Source organism: Chelonoidis abingdonii, chromosome 20 (genome assembly GCF_003597395.2).
Source record: "Chelonoidis abingdonii isolate Lonesome George chromosome 20, CheloAbing_2.0, whole genome shotgun sequence".
Lineage (NCBI taxonomy): Eukaryota > Metazoa > Chordata > Testudines > Testudinidae > Chelonoidis > Chelonoidis abingdonii.
Window position 1 is genome coordinate 2072768 of NC_133788.1, and position 19158 is coordinate 2091925.

The 19158-nt window shown below is 46.2% G+C and overlaps 1 protein-coding gene across 1 annotated transcript in view; it reads left to right on the top strand.

Moving 5' to 3' along the window:
- Nucleotides 1–19158, top strand: part of TSPOAP1 (TSPO associated protein 1) — a 181227-nt gene that overhangs the window by 43339 nt on the left and 118730 nt on the right. The window contains exon 5 of the mRNA XM_075059526.1: nucleotides 7486–7755. Within this exon, the coding sequence (XP_074915627.1) occupies nucleotides 7486–7755 (270 nt within the window). The remainder of the gene's footprint in view (nucleotides 1–7485; nucleotides 7756–19158) is intronic.

The following is a 19158-nucleotide window of genomic DNA, read 5'->3' on the forward strand; positions in this document are numbered from 1 at the left end:
CTGAACCCCTCTGCCCCACCCAAAGCCCCCCCTGCACTCCAACTTCCTGCCCCAGTCCCTTGAAAATGAGCAAGTGAGGATGTGGAGAGCGAGCAACAGAGGGAGGGGGGATGGAATGACTGGGGGTGGGGCCTCTGAGAAGGGGCAGGCAGGAGGCTGGGTAAAGATGTTCGGTTTTGTGCAAGTAGAAAGGTGGCAACCCTAGTTTGACCTGCACATTGCTGGCCCACCCACTCTGGCACTAGGCCCAGAAACTCTGACTGAGTTACCTAAGTCCTGGAATCTTGCTTTAAACACTTCAAGTGACAGGCAATCAATCCTTTAATTTAGTTCAAACCAGCAAGCAACCCATGCCTCATGCTGCAGAGGCAGATATTAAAAAAATGCTGTGTGTAAGTGATTTGGGGGCTAATTTCATCACACTAGAAGAAATGCAAGGTGACATTTGTAAGTCTCTAGTCTTCCTCTGTAACATCACAATCTGCCAAAGCTGCAAAGAGTAGTTGTCATGAATTCAGTATGGTCTATGAGTTTCATCAGCTGCATTACATAGCTTACTGCATACCAGATTCCAGCCAGGTGAATGATATCTGGAACAGAACTAGTTCTGTCCATTTCATGGACTTGCAAAGTATTATGAGAGAAAACTCCTTTCCCACAGCAACAGATTCAGATTAGTACTGATGAATGCCACAGCCATGTTGTAACAGGCACTCCATAGCTGGGGTGAGAGAGACCTCATCTGGCAGAGGGTGGTAGTGCAGATCTTCTGCTGATGAAAATTGTCATCCTTCCAAAAACTTTGGCAATTTATATTGGTTGTGTCTGCTCCGGTGAGTCCACAGTGAAGAAATAAAGATGAAAACTTTCCCCTCTTTTTTTTATCTTCCCCTGTCCCTGCCAGGAAAGCAATCAATTACAATCCAAAAATTCATCTCATTTGTTTGCATTAAGCTAAGTCTGTTAACTACAGTTTAAGCACATCTATAACACCTGTACTAAGGGTTTGCACCAGCGTAACTAGATAGATTTTAAATGGATTTGGTTACCCCAGTGCATGTTTTCTACTGCAGACAGCCTTGGGTTCCAAATCTGTGAAATGGGGCTAAGAGTTACCTGCTGATGGCTGGAGACATTAAGAGTCTGCTGTGATGCAGACTAGACATCATTCTCAGTGCCCCCATTTTGCAGAGTGGCAAGGTTGGGCTCTGAGGGGTGAAGTGATTTCCCTGAGATATCCTGGTTTAGGTCAGCAGCTCCCCGACATTCTTCATCTGCAATTAAAAACAAGTTGCAGTTTCTTGCCATGAGCCAAACCCAGCATTCTTTGTGATAACACAGGATTGTGGGATTGAGGTCCCAGCAAGATGGCATGGCTAGATTTGTGTTGAGGAATGATGGGTGCAGGACAGGAGAGATACCCGAGGATTGGAAAAAGATAAATATAGCACCTATCTATGAAAAGAGGAATAAAGACAACCAGGGAATTATAAACCAGTCAGCTTTGGTACCTGGAAAGACAATGGAGCAAATAATCAAACAATCAATTTGTAAGCACCTACAAGAAAATAAGGTGTTAAGTAATAGTCAGCATGGATTTGTCAAGAACACATCATGTCAAAGCAACCTAATATCCTTCTTTGACAAGGTAACAAGTCTTGTGGATGGGGGAAGTGGTAGTTGTGACACCTCAGCTTTAGTAAGACTTTTGATATGGTCTCAGATGACCTTCTCATAAACAAACTAGAGAAATACAGCCTAAATGAACCTACAATAAGGTGGCGGCACAACTGGCTGGAAAACCCTACTCAGAGGATTAAAGGTTCACAATCGAGGTGGAAGGGCATATCCAGTGGGGTTTTCAGGGATCTGTCCTGGGTCTGGTTCTGCTCAATATCTTCATTAATGATTTAGATAATGGCACAGAGAGCTGGGAGGGGTTGCAAGTGCTTTGGAGGACAGGATTAGAATTTAAAATGATCTTGACAAACTGGAGAAATGATCTGAAATAAACAGGATTAAATTCAATAAGGACAAATGTGAAGTACTACATTTAGGAAGGGATAATCAATTGCACAAATACAAAATGGGCAATGATTGCCTACGGAAGGAGTACTATAGAAAAAGATCTTGGGGTTATCGTGGACTAAATATTAGTCAACAATGTAATATTGTTGCAAAAACAAAAAAAAATCATTCTGGGCTGTATTATCAGGATTGTTGTAAGCAAGACACGAGAAGTAATTCTTCCACTCTCTGTACTCAGCACTGATAAGGCCTCAGCTGGAGTATTGTGTCCAATTCTGGGCACCACACTTTGGGAAAGATGTGGAAAAAGTCCAGAGGAGAGTAACAAAAGTGACTACAGGTCTAAAATACATGACCTACAAGGAAAGATTGAAAAAATTGCATTTGTTTAGTCTGGAGAAGAGAGGCCTGAGGGGGGAACACAATAACAGTCTTCAAGTACATAAAAGGTTGTTATAAAGAGGAGGATGATAAATTGTTCTTCTTAACCAGCAAGGACAGGACAAGAAGAAATGGGCTTAAATTGCAGCAAGGGAGGTTTAGGTTGGACATTAGGAAAAATTTCCTAACTGTCAGGGTGGTTAAGCACTGGAATAAATTACTTAGGAAGGTTGTGGAATCTCCGTCACTGGAGATTTTAAAGAACAGGTTGGACAAACACCAGGCAGGGATAGTCTTGATAATGCTTAGTCCTGCCTCAGTTCAGGACACTGGGATAGATGACCTGTCAAGGTCCCTTCCAGTGCTACATTTCTATGATTCTGTGTGAGCTGGGTGGATGGACCTCTGGGCAGGGCTTGGTGGGCAGTGCTGTGGGTGGAGCTGCTCCTTCAGCTTCTTGCTTCTCCACCTGCATTGCGTGCAGCACTGGGTAATTGTTGATGTTCTGGAAATAGCTAAGCACTGAGAGCATTGGAGTGCCATGCAGTTCGGGCAGCTTGTGTCATGACATCTCCCAGTAGTGCTGTCCTGGAGCTGCATGTGGTATAAGTAGAGAGCAGCTGGGGGTGGGGTGTAATGGCAGTAGCAACAGCCTAGCTGGGCCAGGCAGAAGGACTGAGCTTCTCCTTTCTGATCCCCTACTTCCCCTGGCCTTAGCAACTGTCCTCTACAGAGTTTGGGTGGGGGGGAGAGAGATTTTGCATAAAGCTGCAGCTGACCCATCGCTGTTCCTACCAGCTAAAAATCACTGCCCTAGTGGACTCGACATGGGTCCAGAAGTCAGGAGGATGTGGCTTCTAATCCTGACTTCAAGCCAGTCCCTGTAGTGTCATGCCTCACATTCCCCCTCTGTTGCATGGTGTAGCAAAGTCCCGCTCCACTGCACTGCCTTGTGCAAGATGCAATGAAGCTGCACCTCTGCCTCTGGATTCCCCGCTGTCTTCTGGTCTACTCCAGCCATGGGAGTGACCAGGTCCTCCAGCTGACCACTTTATAGGGTATGTCTAGACTGCTTCTGGGAGCAGGCCTCACAGGCCAGGTCCACCTGTGTTAGTGGGGCTCTCGCTAGTGCAAGTTGTGTGGACATTGTGTGGACATTGTGGCTTGGGCCGGAGCTCAGGCTCTGGAGCGTGGGGTAGAGGGTGGGCACCTTGACTAGTGTAGTCTATCTCTACGCCTTGTCCCAGGCTCCTGAGCCTCCAACAACTCCACTGTGCCGGGGCTGGCACATTCTACCCCTGGGTGCAGATCATGAGAGTTCCTACCTCCAGTCAGGCTTCCAGCTCACCTGGGAGTAGTCCACCTGCTCTTCTCAGCCTTCTTGCAGGCTGCTTTCCCGAGACACACCATTTCCCTCCCTCACTCTCGGCCCCATCACCCTCTTTCTGTTTTTTCTTAAGCCACCTCCTCATCTGACCAGACCCTACCCAGGATAGAAGCACACCCAGGCTCCCATAACCCTGCGGGTGCCTGACAGGATTTACATTCCATCACACGTGGGGACAATTATATTTACCTGCTCTATAATTCAGTCATGTTTATAAGGTGCAGAGTGTTACCAGGGCCCTGCAGGGGCAGATGTGGCCACAGAGCCAAGATTTCCTGGCTCCAGGCTTTTTGCTTAATCCAGTGGGTTATGGGCTTTTTGGAAAATGGGCATTGCCTTCTTCAGCAACTCTTCCAAAATCCACAAGTGCAGCTTTTTACAAATCTGGCCATTTGTGGTCTTTTTGCCTGTCAAAACAATTCTGGGTTTCCTGAAATTTCATGTAAAACCCAAACTTTGATGGATGCAATATTAGGTGAATCACACTGGTGAAAAATCTCACATGATTTTTTGTGAGAGAAAGTCTCCCTAGTTTCCCCTGATTTAGCTGTGATAGCTGCAGGTTTTGCATCTGGAGTGTAGGGACGGGATGACCTACCAGTGCCAAGGCTGTGGCCCAAACACACTTTCTGAGTTCCAGGTTTGACCAGCTTCTAACTTTTTCTAAATATGAACAAACAAACCAGCGCTCTTGGGACAAAATTTTAAAAAAGTTTCCTTCCAGATCCTTTCCTACCCCAGCATTTAAAATCCACATATTTAGAGCTGCCAAGACTCAGAGCTGCTTCCTAACAAAAAGGGATGATGTGGCAAAATTTGTAAGTGATATAAAATTGCTCAAGATAGTTAAGTCCAAAACAGACTGCAAAGGGATACAAAGGGATCTCACAAAACTGTGTGACTGGGCAACAAAATGGCAGATGAAATTCAATGTTGATAAATGCAAAGTAATGCACATTGGAAAACATCATCCCAACTATATATACAAAATGATGGGGTCTAAATGAGCTGTTACTACTCAAGAAAGAGATCTTGGCATCACTGTGGATAGTTCTCAGAAAACATCCACTTGATGTGCAGCCGCAGTCAAAAAACGAAGAGAATGTTAGGAACCATTAGGAAAGAGATAGATAGTAAGACAGTAAATATCGTAATGCCACTGTATAAATCCATGGTATGCCCTGTGTGCAGTTCTGGTCATCCCATCTCAAAAAAGATATATTAGAATTGGAAAAAGTAAAGGGAAGGGCAACAAAAATGATTGGAGGTATGGAATGGTGTCTGTCTGATGAGAGATTAAAAAGATTGAGACTTTTCAGCTTGGAAAAGAGACGACTAAGAGGGGACATGGTAGAGGTCTGTAAAATTGTGACTGGTGTGGAGAAAGTAAATCAGGAAGTGTTATTTACTCCTTCACATAGCACAAGAACTAGGGGTCACCCAATGAAATTAATAGACATCAGGTTTGAAACAAACAAAAGGAAGTACTTCTTCACACAACCTGCAGTCATCTCATTGCCAGGGGATGAAGTGAAGGCGAAAAGTATAACTGGGTTCAAAAATGAACTAGATAAATTCCTGGAGGATAGATCCATCAGTGACTATTAGCCAAGATGGTCAGGGAGACAACCCCAAGCTCTGGGTGTCCTTAGCCTCCGACTGCCAGAAGCTGGGAATGGATGACGGGATGGATCACTGGATAATTGCTCTGTTCAGTTCATTCCCTCTGTAGCACCTGGCACTGGCCCCTGTCGGAAGACAAGAATCTGGGCTAGATGGACCATTGGCCTTACCCAATATGACTGTTCTTATGTTTTTAGTTTCTAACATTCACATTGAGTAAGTCAGACAGCCAGAATTCAAACCAGACCCTTGCTTTGCAGGGAAAATGAGGATAATGAATGTAACCCTGACTCACTCCCTGGTGGGTGTTATCGTACATGCAGGAGTTCCCGTACGTGCAGGATACAGAAACTCCCTTAAGGTCACATCAACAGTGAGGTGACTGCATGGCTTCATGTGGTAGTGTTCTTCCTAGGGGGAGCTGTTGTCGCATATTGACACAGGCGAATCGAAGAGTCACAGGCCTAGATTCACAAAAGTACATAGGTAACTGTGTCTCAGTTTTAGGCTTCACTGTGATCCGCAAAATTCTGCTGATCCCTGTAGGTGCCTAAACTCACTCAGCACCTACATTTTCAAGGTAAAAGTTCCCTTGGTGCCCATGTTTCAGCCTCTGGACATGCACACTGCTGCTTTGGTCTTGGTGTCTAAAACCTATCTTCTGTCTATGCCCCAGAGCTGCAGGGTAGATAGCTCGTCTGCCTGTGTCCCGAGCTGGGAGGTGTGCTCAGAGGCTGCCTCCTGCATCAGGTTCGGTTCAAAATCTGTCTAGAGGAGGTGGTGTTGCCCGTCTTATAATTTCTAGCTCAGTGGTTAGAGGTGGGAGACCCAAGTTCAGTTTCTCCCAAGGCAGAGAAAGGAGTTGAACAGGGGTCTCCTACCACTCAGGAGTGTGTGCTAACCACTGGGCTATGGGTTATTCTGAGTGGGGCTCTCTCAGTCTCTTCCATTGAAGCTGTTTCACTGTGGATAAATAATGAAAGAGTCCTTGGAGCAGAGGAGCTAGACTGTGGATGTCTCTCCTCCCAGCTGGGTACGCTAACCACCAGACTACAGACTACAATCTCTCTTTGGCCCAATAACTCTTTAGGTATTTGTCCCAAGTGGAAAAGTGCCAACAGGAGAGAGAGACAGAGGGAGTCATTCGGTCAGAGAGACAGTGAGAGAGAGAATGACTCTGTTGGCTGAGAGTGAGGGCAAACTTCCCCCCTCTCCAGCAGGTGGGAGACCTAGTGCCCAGCCCTCCTGCTCCAACGACTCTAATTATTTATCCACAATGGAACAGCTTCAGCAGGAAAAATTTAGAGAGCCCCACATCAGAATATCCCAAAGCTCAGTGGTTAAAGCATGATGCTGAGAGTTAGAAGACCCCTTGCTTGAGTCCTCTACCCCCCTCAGGCAGAGGGGGGACTTGTACCTTAGCCTACCCCATCTCAGAGGAGTGCCGGGCTAATAGTTATAAGGTGCATGGTTGCACCTCCTCCTCTGGCTGTTTTGTGTAGGGTTGGGTACCTGCCTAAGTAATTCTAACAAGAAGTACGTTAGGCCCCTGAGCCACCCGACTCCAGGAGAGGATTCCTGGCTAAGATTCAGTAGCAGAGATAGGCACTTCTATGCAGCGGGGACTCAGGCATCTATCTCCACAAAGGAGTAGGACTTAGTCATAATTTCCCATTGGCTAGTTTAGGCAGCTTCCTGCCCAGGTGCTGGCTTTTGTGGATCATATCATTATGTGCCTATCTCTCCCCATACATTGCATAGGGAGCCTGGGCACCTGACACAGGCTCTGTGAATCAGTGTGTTCTTGTGATTTTCTAGGTGCCCCAAAACTAGACATGACAGTGAGCATCATGACATCGAAGTCCCTTTGTGAATCTAGGTCACAGTCATTTCCTTCCTCCTTCCATCATGTTGGTCCTAGTGGTTTGCAAACAGAGCAGGTGTGTTTGTTCCAGTCTGTTGTCTATTGAACAACACTCTGGTAATTCATGAAAAAACCCAGGAACCTCTGTTTCCCATCCTTTCAACCACAGGGGCTACATCATGTTGTGTTTGCATTTCCTTAGGAGGGCCCTCATTGCCTGAACCTCCTAGACTTTGATCACCTGTTGCGGGAATCTCAGAAGGAAGTCTTACGGTTACAGAGACAGATTGCACTGAAGAATTTCAAGGAGTGTCTCCAGTCCTCTAAAACTGGTTCAAAAAGCTCTTCGTCAATTGCTGCCAATTGCTTGGGACCATCTGTGCCAACTCTAGATACCAGCATAAATTATTCATCTCTATCAAAGGGGGTGCAATTAGGAGAGCCAACACTAGCAATGGAAGCACATAGGAAGGTGAGATATCTGGGTCAATGATCTGAAGTTTTTGCTAATTAATCAGTCAATTAATGAATGTTCTTACAGAACTGTGACCATTGTGTAATTGCTAAGAGTATTATAGTTATTATCCTCTCTGCTAGAAATAGATATTACAGGTTTTTAAAATTACCTTTTAGATATTGAAAGACATCTATGAGTGTATGATAAGGTGTCAGATGTCATATAATGAAGCGAGAGGATGGTAAGTCTGGTTGCTATAAAAAGCCCAGTAAGCATATCCCAGAGTGAATTCTATGGCAGTGGGTCTCAACCAGGGGTACGTGTACCCCAGGAGGACGCAGAGGTCTTCCAGGGGGCTCGTCAACTCATCTAGATATTTGCCTAGTTTTACAACAGGCTACAGAAAAAGCACTAGCAAAGTCAGTGCAAGCTAAAATTTCATACAATGACTTGTTGATATTGCTCTATATACCATACAGTGAAATGTAAGTAAAAGATTTATATTGCAATTGATTTATTTTAGAAGTATATGGTAAAATGAGAAAGTGACCCATTTTTCAGCAATAGTGTGCTGTGCCACTTTTGTGTTTTTATGTCTGATTTCGTAAACAAGTGGTTTTTAAGTGAGGTGAAACTTGGGGGTACACAAGACAAATCAGACTCCTAAAGAGGTATAGTAGTCTGGAAAGCTGAGAGCCGCTGTTCTATGGCATCCTTAAACCTTGCAAGGTGCCAGTGGTGTACGTAGATATAGGCCTCGGCCAGTTCTTTTTGTGCTTTGATTTTGCAAAACTTCCATTCAAAGGTAGCCTTTTATGTAACATTTTTCCATTTGTGAAGTTGGGCAAAACATATGTCTCACATTCTGGAAGCTTCTGAAAACCGTATTGAAGCTGGGTGAAATAGGGCAGCTGTGTGTGCGTGCGCACACGCGAAAACCTGCTATACAATAAACAGGTTAGTCTGACAAGACCTGTTTTCCATCAAACCATGTTGATTGACATTAATTATATTACCTTCCTTTAATTCTTTATTGAGTCCTGTATCAGCTGTTCCGTTATGTTGATCAGGATTAATGTGTGACTGACAGGCCTATAATTACCCAGGTTATCCTGTTTAAATATTGGCACAATATTAGCTTTCTTCTACTCCTTTGGAACTTGCACAGTGTTCCAAAACTTATTGAAAAGCCAGTAAGCTCCTTGGCCAGTTCTTATAAAACTCTTGGATGCAAGTTATCTGGATCTGCTGATTTAAAAATGACCAACTTTAGTAGCTGCTGTTTTACATCCTCATTAGTCACTGTTGGAATGGAAAGTATTTCATCATCATATGATGTGAATACATCACCTGGCTTTTTCCCTAATCCAGAACAGAACTATTTACGGAATACTTCTGCCTTTTCTGAATTATTATTGAAAACTCTACCATTTCCATCTAGTAATGGACCAATACCACATTTAGGATTCTTTTTGTTCCAAATATAATTTAAAAACGCTTTCTTATCGTCCTTAATGCTGCTAGCATAGAGTTCACCTTGTGTCCTTTTGCTTCCCTTATCAGTTCTTTATAGTTCCAGGCTTCAGATTTATATTCATGACTAGCAACTTCCTCTTTCTTTCATTTGTTATATATTGTGTTTTATTTTATTTTTTATAGTGGCCTTTACCTCCCCTCAACCAGGTTGGTGTTTTTTAGCCAGTGTGACCTTCTTCCTTGATTGTGGGATTGTGGCTTTTGTGGCATCTAGTAAAATGTTCTTAAACAATTTCCAATTATCATTCATATTTTCTGTTTTAAATTCTTTTCCCCAACGGATTTGGTCAAAATTGTTTTCAGCTTTGTGAAACTGGCCCTTTAAAGGACCAAGTAGATAGATAGATAGATTCATAGATTATAGATTCATAGACTCTAGGACTGGAAGGGACCTCGAGAGGTCATCGAGTCCAGGCCCCTGCCCTCATGGCAGGACCAAATACTGTCTAGACCATCCCTGATAGACATGCATTGCATTTATCTACCTACTCTTAAATATCTCCAGAATGGAGATCCCATAACTCCCTAGGCCTTATTTCCAGTGTTTAATGCCCTGACAGTTAGAAGTTTTTCCTATGTCAACCTAACTCCCTTGCTGTAATTTAAGCCCATTGTTCTTGTTCTATCTTAGATGCTAAGATGACAAAGGGCGGGGGGTTTTCTCTCCTCTCTGATGACACCCTTTTAGATACTGAAACTGCATCATGTCCCCTCTCAGTCTTCTCTTTTCCAAACTAAAACAGCCCAGTTCTTTCAGCCTTCCTTCGTAGGTCATGTTCTCAAGACCTTTAATCTTTTTTGCTTTCTCTGACCTCTCAAGTTCTCCACTTCTTTCTGAGATATGGTGCCCAGAACTGGACACATACTCCAGTTAGGGCCTAACCAGGGCAAGTAGAGTGGAAGAATGACTTCTCGTGACTTGCTCACAACAAATTGTTAATGCATCCAGAATCACCGTTTGCTTTTTTGGAACCAGCATCACAACTGTTGACTTGTATTAGCTTGTGGTCCCTATGACCCTAGATCCCTTTCTGCCATAGTCCTTCCTAGACAGTCTCTCCCATTCTGTATATGTGAAACTGATTGTTCTTCCTAAGTGGATCACTTTGCATTTGTCTTATGAATTCATCTGGTTTACTTCAGACCATTTCTCCATTTGTCCAGATCATTTTGAATTTTGACCTGTCCTCCAAGCAGTTGCAATCCTCCAGTCTGTATCGTCTGCAAACTTATAAGCGTACTTTCTATGCCAATTGGTTGATGAAGATATTGACAGAGCGGTCCCAAACAGACCCCTGCGGAACCCACTTGTTATACCTTTCCAGCCCAGATTGGGAACCATTTAACTACTCTCTGAGTACGGTTATCCAGCCAGTTATGCACCCACCTATAGTAAGCCCCTCAACGTCTTTGCCTGTTTTTTCGATAAGGATATCATGTGAGACCGTCATCAAAGCTTACTAAAGTCAGGTATACCACATCCATGGCTTTTCCTTATCCACAGACTCGGTTACCTATCAAAGAAGCTATCAGATTGGTTGACCGATTTCTTCTTTAACAAATCCATGCTGGCTATTCCCTATCACCGTACCTCCTTCCAAGTATTTGCAGATGATTTCCTTAATACTTGCTTCATTTCTCCCTGGCACAGAAGTTAAACTAACTGGTCTGTAGTTTCTGGGTTTTTTTTCCCTTTTTATAGAGGGCACCATATTTGCCCTTTTCCAGTTTCTGGAATCTCTCCCGTCTCCATGACTTCAAAGATATAGCTAGAGGCTCAGTACCTCCTATTAGCTCCTTGAGTATTCTAGGATGCATTTCATCAGGCCTGGTGCTTGCAGGCATCTAACTTTTCTAAGTGATTTTAACTTATTCTTTTTTATTTATCTCTTAAACCTACCGCCTCCCATTAGCACTCACTATGTTAGACATTCCTTCAGACTTCTCAGTGAAGGACAGAGAAAAGAATCGTTAGCATCTCTGCCATTTCCAATTCCTGGTACTGTTTCTCCTCCTCATGGAGCAGTGGCCTACCTGTCCTTGGTCTCCTCTTGCTTCTAATGTATTGATAAAGTCTTCTTGTTTCCCTTTATTCCTGTAGCTAATTGAGCTCATTTTGTGCCTTTGCCTTTCTAATCCTGCTCCCTTTTGCCTATATTCATCTTTGTAATTTGTCTAGTTTCCATTTTTATATAATCCTTTTATTTTTTAGATCATACAAGCTTGTGGCTAAGCCAAGCTGGTCTCTTGCCACAATTTCTATCTTCCTATCCAGCAGAATAGCTTGCTTTTGGGCCCTAACAATGTCCTTTGAACTGCCAACTCTCCTCAGTTGTTTTCCCCTCAGACTTGTTCCAGGGGCTTACCTATCAGCTCTCTGAGCTTACAAAATCCGCCTTCTGAAATCCATTGTCTCTATTTGTTAACTCTTCTACCCTTCCTTAGAATTGCAAACTCTATGATTTCATGATCACTTTCACCCAAGCTGCCTTCTACTTTCAAATTCTCAACGAGTTCCTCCTATTTGTTAAATCAAGTCTAGAACAGCTTCCCCCTAGTAGCTTTTCCCTTCTGAAATAAAAAGTTGTCTTGCAATGCGTCGAGAACTATTGGATAGTCTGTGCCCCACGGTGTTATTTTTCCAAACTATATCTGGATAGTTGAAGTCCCCGTCGCCACCAATCTTGGCTTTGGATGATTTTGTTAGTTTTTAAAAAAGCCTCATCCACCTCTTCCACCTGGTTAGGTGGCCTGTAGTGACTCCTAGCACAACATCACCCTTGTTTTTACCCTTTAGCCTAACCCAGAGACTCTCAACACTTCCATCTCCTATGTCCATCTCCACCTCTGTCCAAGTGTGTACATTATTATATATAAGGCAACACCTCCTCCTTTTTCCCTGTCTGTCCTTCCTGAGGAAACTGTAGCCATCACACCCAACATTCCAATCATGTGTATATCCCACCAAGTTCAGTGATCCAACAATGTCTAGTTGTATTTATTTATTGCACTTCCAGTTCTTCCTGCTTGTTACCCATACTTCTCACATTTATATAGGCATCTAAGATACTGGTTGATCTTCTTGCCTTCAGTTTGCCCTGACCTCCTTTCTCTTGCCATTATAGCCCACGCTCCCTCTTGTTCCCGACCATCTCCCGGTCTCCATGTTCCCCACTTACCTGTGGGCTTTTTCTCACTGTCCCTGTCGAACCTAGTTTAAGCCCTCCTCACTGGTTAGCCAGTCTGTGTGCAAATAGAGTCTTTCCCTCCTCGAAAGCTAGCAGTCCTTCCTCAAGTGCATCCCGTGGTCGAGGAAGCCAAAGCCCTCCTGGCGACACCATCCTCGCCAGCCAGCATTCACCCCATGATGCATCTGTCTCTGCCGAGCCCCTACCTTGACAGGAGATGAAGGAATACCCTGCGCTCCAAACTCCTTCACCCGTACTCCCAGAGCCTGTAGTCCTCTGATCCACTCAGTGTCACATCTCGCAGTATCATTTGTGCCCACATGGATGAGTAGCACGTGGTAGTAGTCAGAGGGCCTGGATAATCGACAATGCCTCTGTAACATTTCGGATACAGGCCCTCGGCAGGCAGCATACCTCCCGAGATGAAATGTCAGGGCGACAGATGGGTGCCTCTGTCCCCCTCAGCAAAGAGTCTCCGACCATCACCACCCTACGTTTCCTATTCGCAGTAGTGGCAGCAGACCTCCCAGCCTTAGGGGTATGAGGCTTCTCCTCCTTTACTGTAGGGGGTGATTCCTTCTCTCTTGTATCAAGAAGAGCATAACGGTTACCTATTACCACGGCAGGAGGGTTCGGAGCAGGGATGGAGCATTGCCCACTACCAGAAGTAACCAACTGCCAGTGTCCACCCTGATCCATCTCCTCCTCCACCAGTGGTGTGTCAGCAGTCCTGTGTAATGGGACAGCTACCTCAGCTGTCTCCACATGGACACTGTCCAGGAACTAGACTGGACTTTATTCTGTTTGCACATAACAAATGTAATCAAGTTATGATCGCTTGCACCTAAGCCTCCACTAATTTTTAATTCTGCAATCAATTTCTTTTTCTCTCTCAAGATGAGGTCTAATATTGAATTCCCTCATGATGGATGCAGCATTTCTTGAGTAAATTGTCGTCTATAATTTTTAGTCATTAATCAATTTTAGCAGGGGCGGCTCTAGACATTTCACTGCCCCAAGCACGGCGGCATGCTTCGGGGGCGCTATGCCGGCTGCCGGGAAAGCGGCAGGAGGCTCTGGTGGACCTCCCACAGGAGTGCCTGCAGAGGGTCCGCTGGTCCCGTGATCCGCTGGACCCGCGGCTTTGGTGCCTGTGGGAGGTCCACTGGAGCCGCAGGACCAGCGGACTCTCTGCAGGCACAGCTGCGGGAGGTCCGCCGGAGCCTCCTGCCACCCTCCCAGCAGCTGGCATAGCGCCCCCCGTGGCATGCCGCCCCAAGAACACGCGTGGCGTGCTAGGGCCTGGAGCCGCCCCTGAATTTTAGTCAGCATGAGACCTCCAGCACATGTCACTGAGTCTGAAGTCCCCCATGATAACACTGTTTTCTCCCCTACACATTATAGATAGATGCTTAAGGAGATTTTCTAGTATGATTTGGTGGTCTGTAGCAGACATCAACTACTGTTCCATCTTGTTCTTTATTTGTAAGGACTTCGATCCATAAGCATTCAAGATCATTTGTTTCCAAGTTGTCAGTGACTGGGAAACAGGTAATGCCATTTTTAACATGGAGTGTCTCTCCCCTGCCTCTTTTGGCCACTCTGCAGAAGAGAACTGAATGTTTTATAATAGTAGAATATTGACTAACTTTTGCAGAGCAAACATTACGACTGAGACTCTAAACATATTTTTGCCTCCCCATAGACTCACAGTCCCCCAAAATTTCAAGCATCACACAAATGTACGCACACACACGTGCTCTCTTAATGTCTCAGAGACAGGTTGCTTCTCAAATAAAGGCTTTTTGCCAGTTGCTGTCATCTGCTGGGACCATCTATGCCAGTAATGGATAGCTGCTGAAATGACTATCAAATGAGGTGTAACGTCCTGACAATTTAGCTCAACAAATAAAAGCCAGTGAAATGGCCCAGTTCTTCCTCCAGCTGTGTCTGTTCTCCCAAGCTGCCTCCCAGCGCCCCTGGGCAACTCCTCAGCTTAGAGAATGCTTTATCCCTATTCTTGCCACTCTGTGTACTCTATTTCCCAATTCTCTTAGTGATGGCAGCCAGGACCCAGAAGGCAGGCTAAGGGAATTGCCTTTACTAAGTGTCTCAGAATAAGTACTGTTTTCTCCCCAAATGCTTATCATAATGAGGTATCTTCTCTTCAAGATGAACTACAGTGGCTTCAACTCACCCTACCTCTCCATTTGTGCTGTGTCTGCACTGCAGATGATCATAGAATATCAGTGTTGGAAAGGACCTCAGGAGGTCATCTAGTGTAACTCCCTGCTCAAAGCAGGACAAATCCCCTGACAGATTTTTGCCCCAATCCCTAAATGGCCCCCTCAAGGATTGAACTCACAACACTGGGTTTAAGCAGGCCAAGGCATAAACCACTGAGCTATCCCTCCCCTGCTACACTACTGTAGTGCAGACATTTACTACAGTGATGGAAGGGACTGTTGTAAATCCCCTCTCCGAGAGGCAGTCAGTGGAAGAATTCTTCTGTTGACTAACTGCCTCTTTAGTGGAGGTTAGGTCGACCAAACTACATCACACAGGGCGTGACATTTTTCACAGCTCTGAGCAGTGTAGCTAGATCAAGCTGAATTTTAGGTGTTGAGCAGACCTTCTGTCATTTGGACAACAATTTATGTAGAAGAAAGAGAAAGAATCAGACTGAAGCAAAGGAAGTGGTTGACATGGAGCCTTAGTTTGATACTCAGTGAGAGTGAAGCTGGGGCTGTCCTTTGGCTTGGTACCATGAAGTTACTGCCTTAGATTTCTCCTGCTCTGTGCTAAGCACACCCACTTCAGCCTGACATACCCGTCTTTATCCATCATAGCCCATATGTGTCTTTCAGATTCCTTTGATATGCCTGGCTGATTATCTCATAGGTAGTGCTCCCTGGGGCTGTCCCCAGATTCATTCACTATGTGGCTAACCTGTCTGTCTGTTTCACATTTGCATCTTACCACTCTCCATAAGATTCTCTACCTTGCTCCCTTCATGCCCACATTTGGAATGAGGGGCTAGGAGATGGTGGGACGGGGGAGAGTTGCATCCAAATTTGTCTGGAAAATGGAGTTTGCAGCTCTGCTAAGGGGGCAGCTTCTCTTCCTGGACATGATCCTGTGGTGCCTCTGTGGGGATCTCATTTCCTCTCCAGCCCTGCATGTCCTCTCTGCTGTTCATTTTTCCCTAGTGCATTTCCTAGGTCAAACACCTCTTCCACCTCCCCTCTTCCCAGCACTGCCACCTTCCCCCAAACACATTTTAAAAAGCCATGGAAATACCCGCACAAGAAACTGGGTAACTTGGAATTAAAGTTGCTGAACTGGGTTTCCTATCACCACAGCCACTGAAGTCAGAGGACATTGCCAGCTACCCCCAGGGCTGGCTCCAGGCATCAGCGAAGTAGGCACATGCCTGGGGTTGCACAGTCCAGGTGCCTTTTTTCTGGCTTTGGCAGTCTGAGCAGCTTTTTTTTTTTTCCTTGGGGCAGCAAAAATGGTAGAGCTGGCCCTGGCTACCCCACCCCTCTACCCCTCCTGCCATGGCTCACCACTGTGGTCAGATGTTGGCTGTGTGTGTCTTTATTCAGTGTGCTGTCCCAGCTCTGCGCAGGTAGCGGAAATAGCAAACCTCAATTAAACTGCCCAATAAATCCACAGACTCGGTTTTCAGTGAAGCCGCTTGGCCAGGTTTACTGTCGGCAAGCACGGTGATAGCACCTGGCAGACTCTACGAGGGTACTAAGACATGGATGCCTGTGACAATGGACACAGCTCACTGAATGGCAGGACTTTCCATTCCCCCCTTGGCTGGACAAAGATCCTCCCTTTGAGATACATCTTTATATCCCGCTACAAACAAGTTAGTACTGCCCCCTGACATAGTTACTGCCCCCTGACGTCACTAGTTATTACCCGTCTCTTTGTACACGTTGGTTTGATTAAAACATTTCTATTACGTACCGTCACCCTGACCTGATCTTTAGGAGGGGTCAGTGTGTTCCTGTTAACTTTGGGGAATGGTTTTGTACCATCCTTGATATGGGGATGTTCTGGTACCACTGGGTATCGGGATGTGTTTGCGTGAGCACTCTGTGACTAGCACTTCTTAGGAATGTGTATTTCTGCAATATCAGCCCTGTTCTTGCCAGAGTCTGTGAGCAGCTCCTGCCTCATACCAGGCCTCTGATACAAGGGCTTATGTCTCAGGCTCTCTTCCTATTACATTCCCCTGCTTTTTTTGTTTGCTTGTTTGTTTTTTTTATGGGAAGGATGTTTATAGAAAAGCATAATGCATGGACCGAAGATCGCCCAATGGGCTCAACACTGTTATGTGGCCACCTTACTGTTCCATCCACACATTCATGCCCCATCTGTCCCTTAGTTTGCACATTCCCTTATACGACTGATGGACAGATTTTATTTTCTAATCTGTGTAGTCCCTTATGGTGGGCCTGGGAATGTTAGGCCTGGGACTTTGAGGAACATAGTTTCATGACTGAGCCTTGGAGACATTACCAGATAATGAATACATATGAACAATCTGGATATGATGTGTACATTTGTAGTGTATATGGGTATATATGTATACATGGGCAGCAGGCGGAGCCCTCCTTTGGGGAGGCTAACCCCTGACTCTGCCTCTTCCACCCATGCCCTCCCCATGGCCCCTGCCGCCTGTATGACCAGAGCCACAACACCCCCCCCGGAACACGCCACCCCCACTGGCCACAGGAGCCCTGAGCACTCTCTGCCTTGGCTGGAGATGCCTCAGGCTGGCCGCAGCCTGGAGGGTGCCCCCCACTCGGCTGGAGGAGCCCTGGGCTGACTGCAGCCCCGAGCGCCCCTCCCCTTTGGCTGGCAGAAGTCTCAGCTCCCTGGACCCAGCCCACCTAGGGGAAAAGCTTCTGTTACTTAGAATCAGAGGGGTAGCCGTGTTAGTCTGGATCTGTAAAAGCAGCAGAGAATCCTGTGGCACCTTATAGACTAACAGACATTTTGGAGCGTGAGCTTTCGTGGGTGAATATCCACTTCGTCAGACGCAGTGGGTATTCCCCCACGAAAGCTCACGCTCCAAAACGTCCTGTTAGTCTATAGGTTGCCACGGATTCTCCTGCGGCTGTACTTAGAAGATGTTTTGATATGCCCCATGCAGTTCGGGCCAAGCGGAGAGTATTATCACTCCACTGCGCCCTGGACTGCATGGGGCATAAAAAACAACAAAGGAAACTGACCCCCAACCCCGCACCGAGTCCGGTCGCGACCATGGCAGGCGGCGGGGAGGCAAGCCTCCCCGGCCTATATAACGTGCCGCCCGTGTATGTATAGGATGTATGTGTATATGTGACACCCTCTTATATTGAAGGCATAACAATGTTTTTGGAAATACTCGTGGTGCAGATAGACACATCTGTTAGGAACTGCAGTTATTTAATGTATATGATTGTAGTAGGTTGAGTGTTCTGAAATCTGGATAGCGGCATGGTGGTATAGCATGTCCCACAGTGCTATTTGTGAGAAGTAAAACAAATCTGTATAGTGGAATTACAAACTGTAGCGTTTATCTGTCAAATAAGTTAGTACAGAGCAGGCTGGAGTACTACTAAACCCGATCATCTTCGGCACCAACCACAGCTCCACACAGCAAACTTCCTTCCACTCCACCACTACCAGTCTCTTGCGCCCCTCACATGTGAATTGCAGATGCAGGAATTCCCGGACACAAACCAACCGTTCCCAAACTTTATTCTCTCGCAGGAATGTGGCACAGTGCAGCTGAAGTGGGAGTCTGGGTTGTGTGACAGCACTGCATGAGTGGCAAGAGAAGATACTGGTAAAAATCATAAGGCGAGTGGCACTGCAAAGCGGGTCGGCCATGGAAGGGGAGAGTGGGGCGTTGTTTGGGATGGGTGACAGTGCTGAATCTCCGGCATTTCTGTAAGCCGAATCGAGCACGGCCAGGGACACTGGGCTGGGGGGGGGGTCATGCCCTCTACCTTTTGAGAAGTCTCTTCATTGTGTATTTGGGGACACTGTCCTGTTCTTTGTGCTCAGCCAGTGTGGCCACAGGGAGAGCTCTGTGCAGAAGCAAAAACGAGCACAAGAGCCCCATTTCTTTTTTTTCTGTCCATTTCCCACCCTAAGCGAGCCGACCCACAGCTTGGCTGTGTTGTGGAGAAGGGTCCTGGGATGTGGTGAAGGGACCCCATCCTTTCAGTACCAGGCAGGGGTGTGAGGGGAACAGGCCGCTGCTTCTGGGCAACAGCTGCGGGGTTCACATCCAGAATTCTCATGGCCGGTTTGGGGTGCCAGGCATAGCTGGGGGGGGTCAGTCCAGAACGAGTAGGGTGGTAGGCAGTGGGTGTGGTCCTCTGAACAGTCGTTGGGCCGCTTGGTCACAAGTTTGTGCTGTGGCAGTGGAGGGGTCACACAGAACATGTCGGTTGGGTGATGGAAGCGCGGGCAAGATGTTCTGGGTGGTTGCAGGCACAGCTGGAGGTGCCACAGTGTTGCCAGTTGTGGGGTGCTAGGCACAGCTGGGGTAGGGTCACATCCGCAGAACCATGTGTTAGCACGGTTGTTGGGCTCTAGGCAGAGATGGGGGTATCACCACAGAATGTGTGCGACGGTTTTGGGGTGCCATGCACATGCTGGGGGGTCACATCCAAGAACCGTT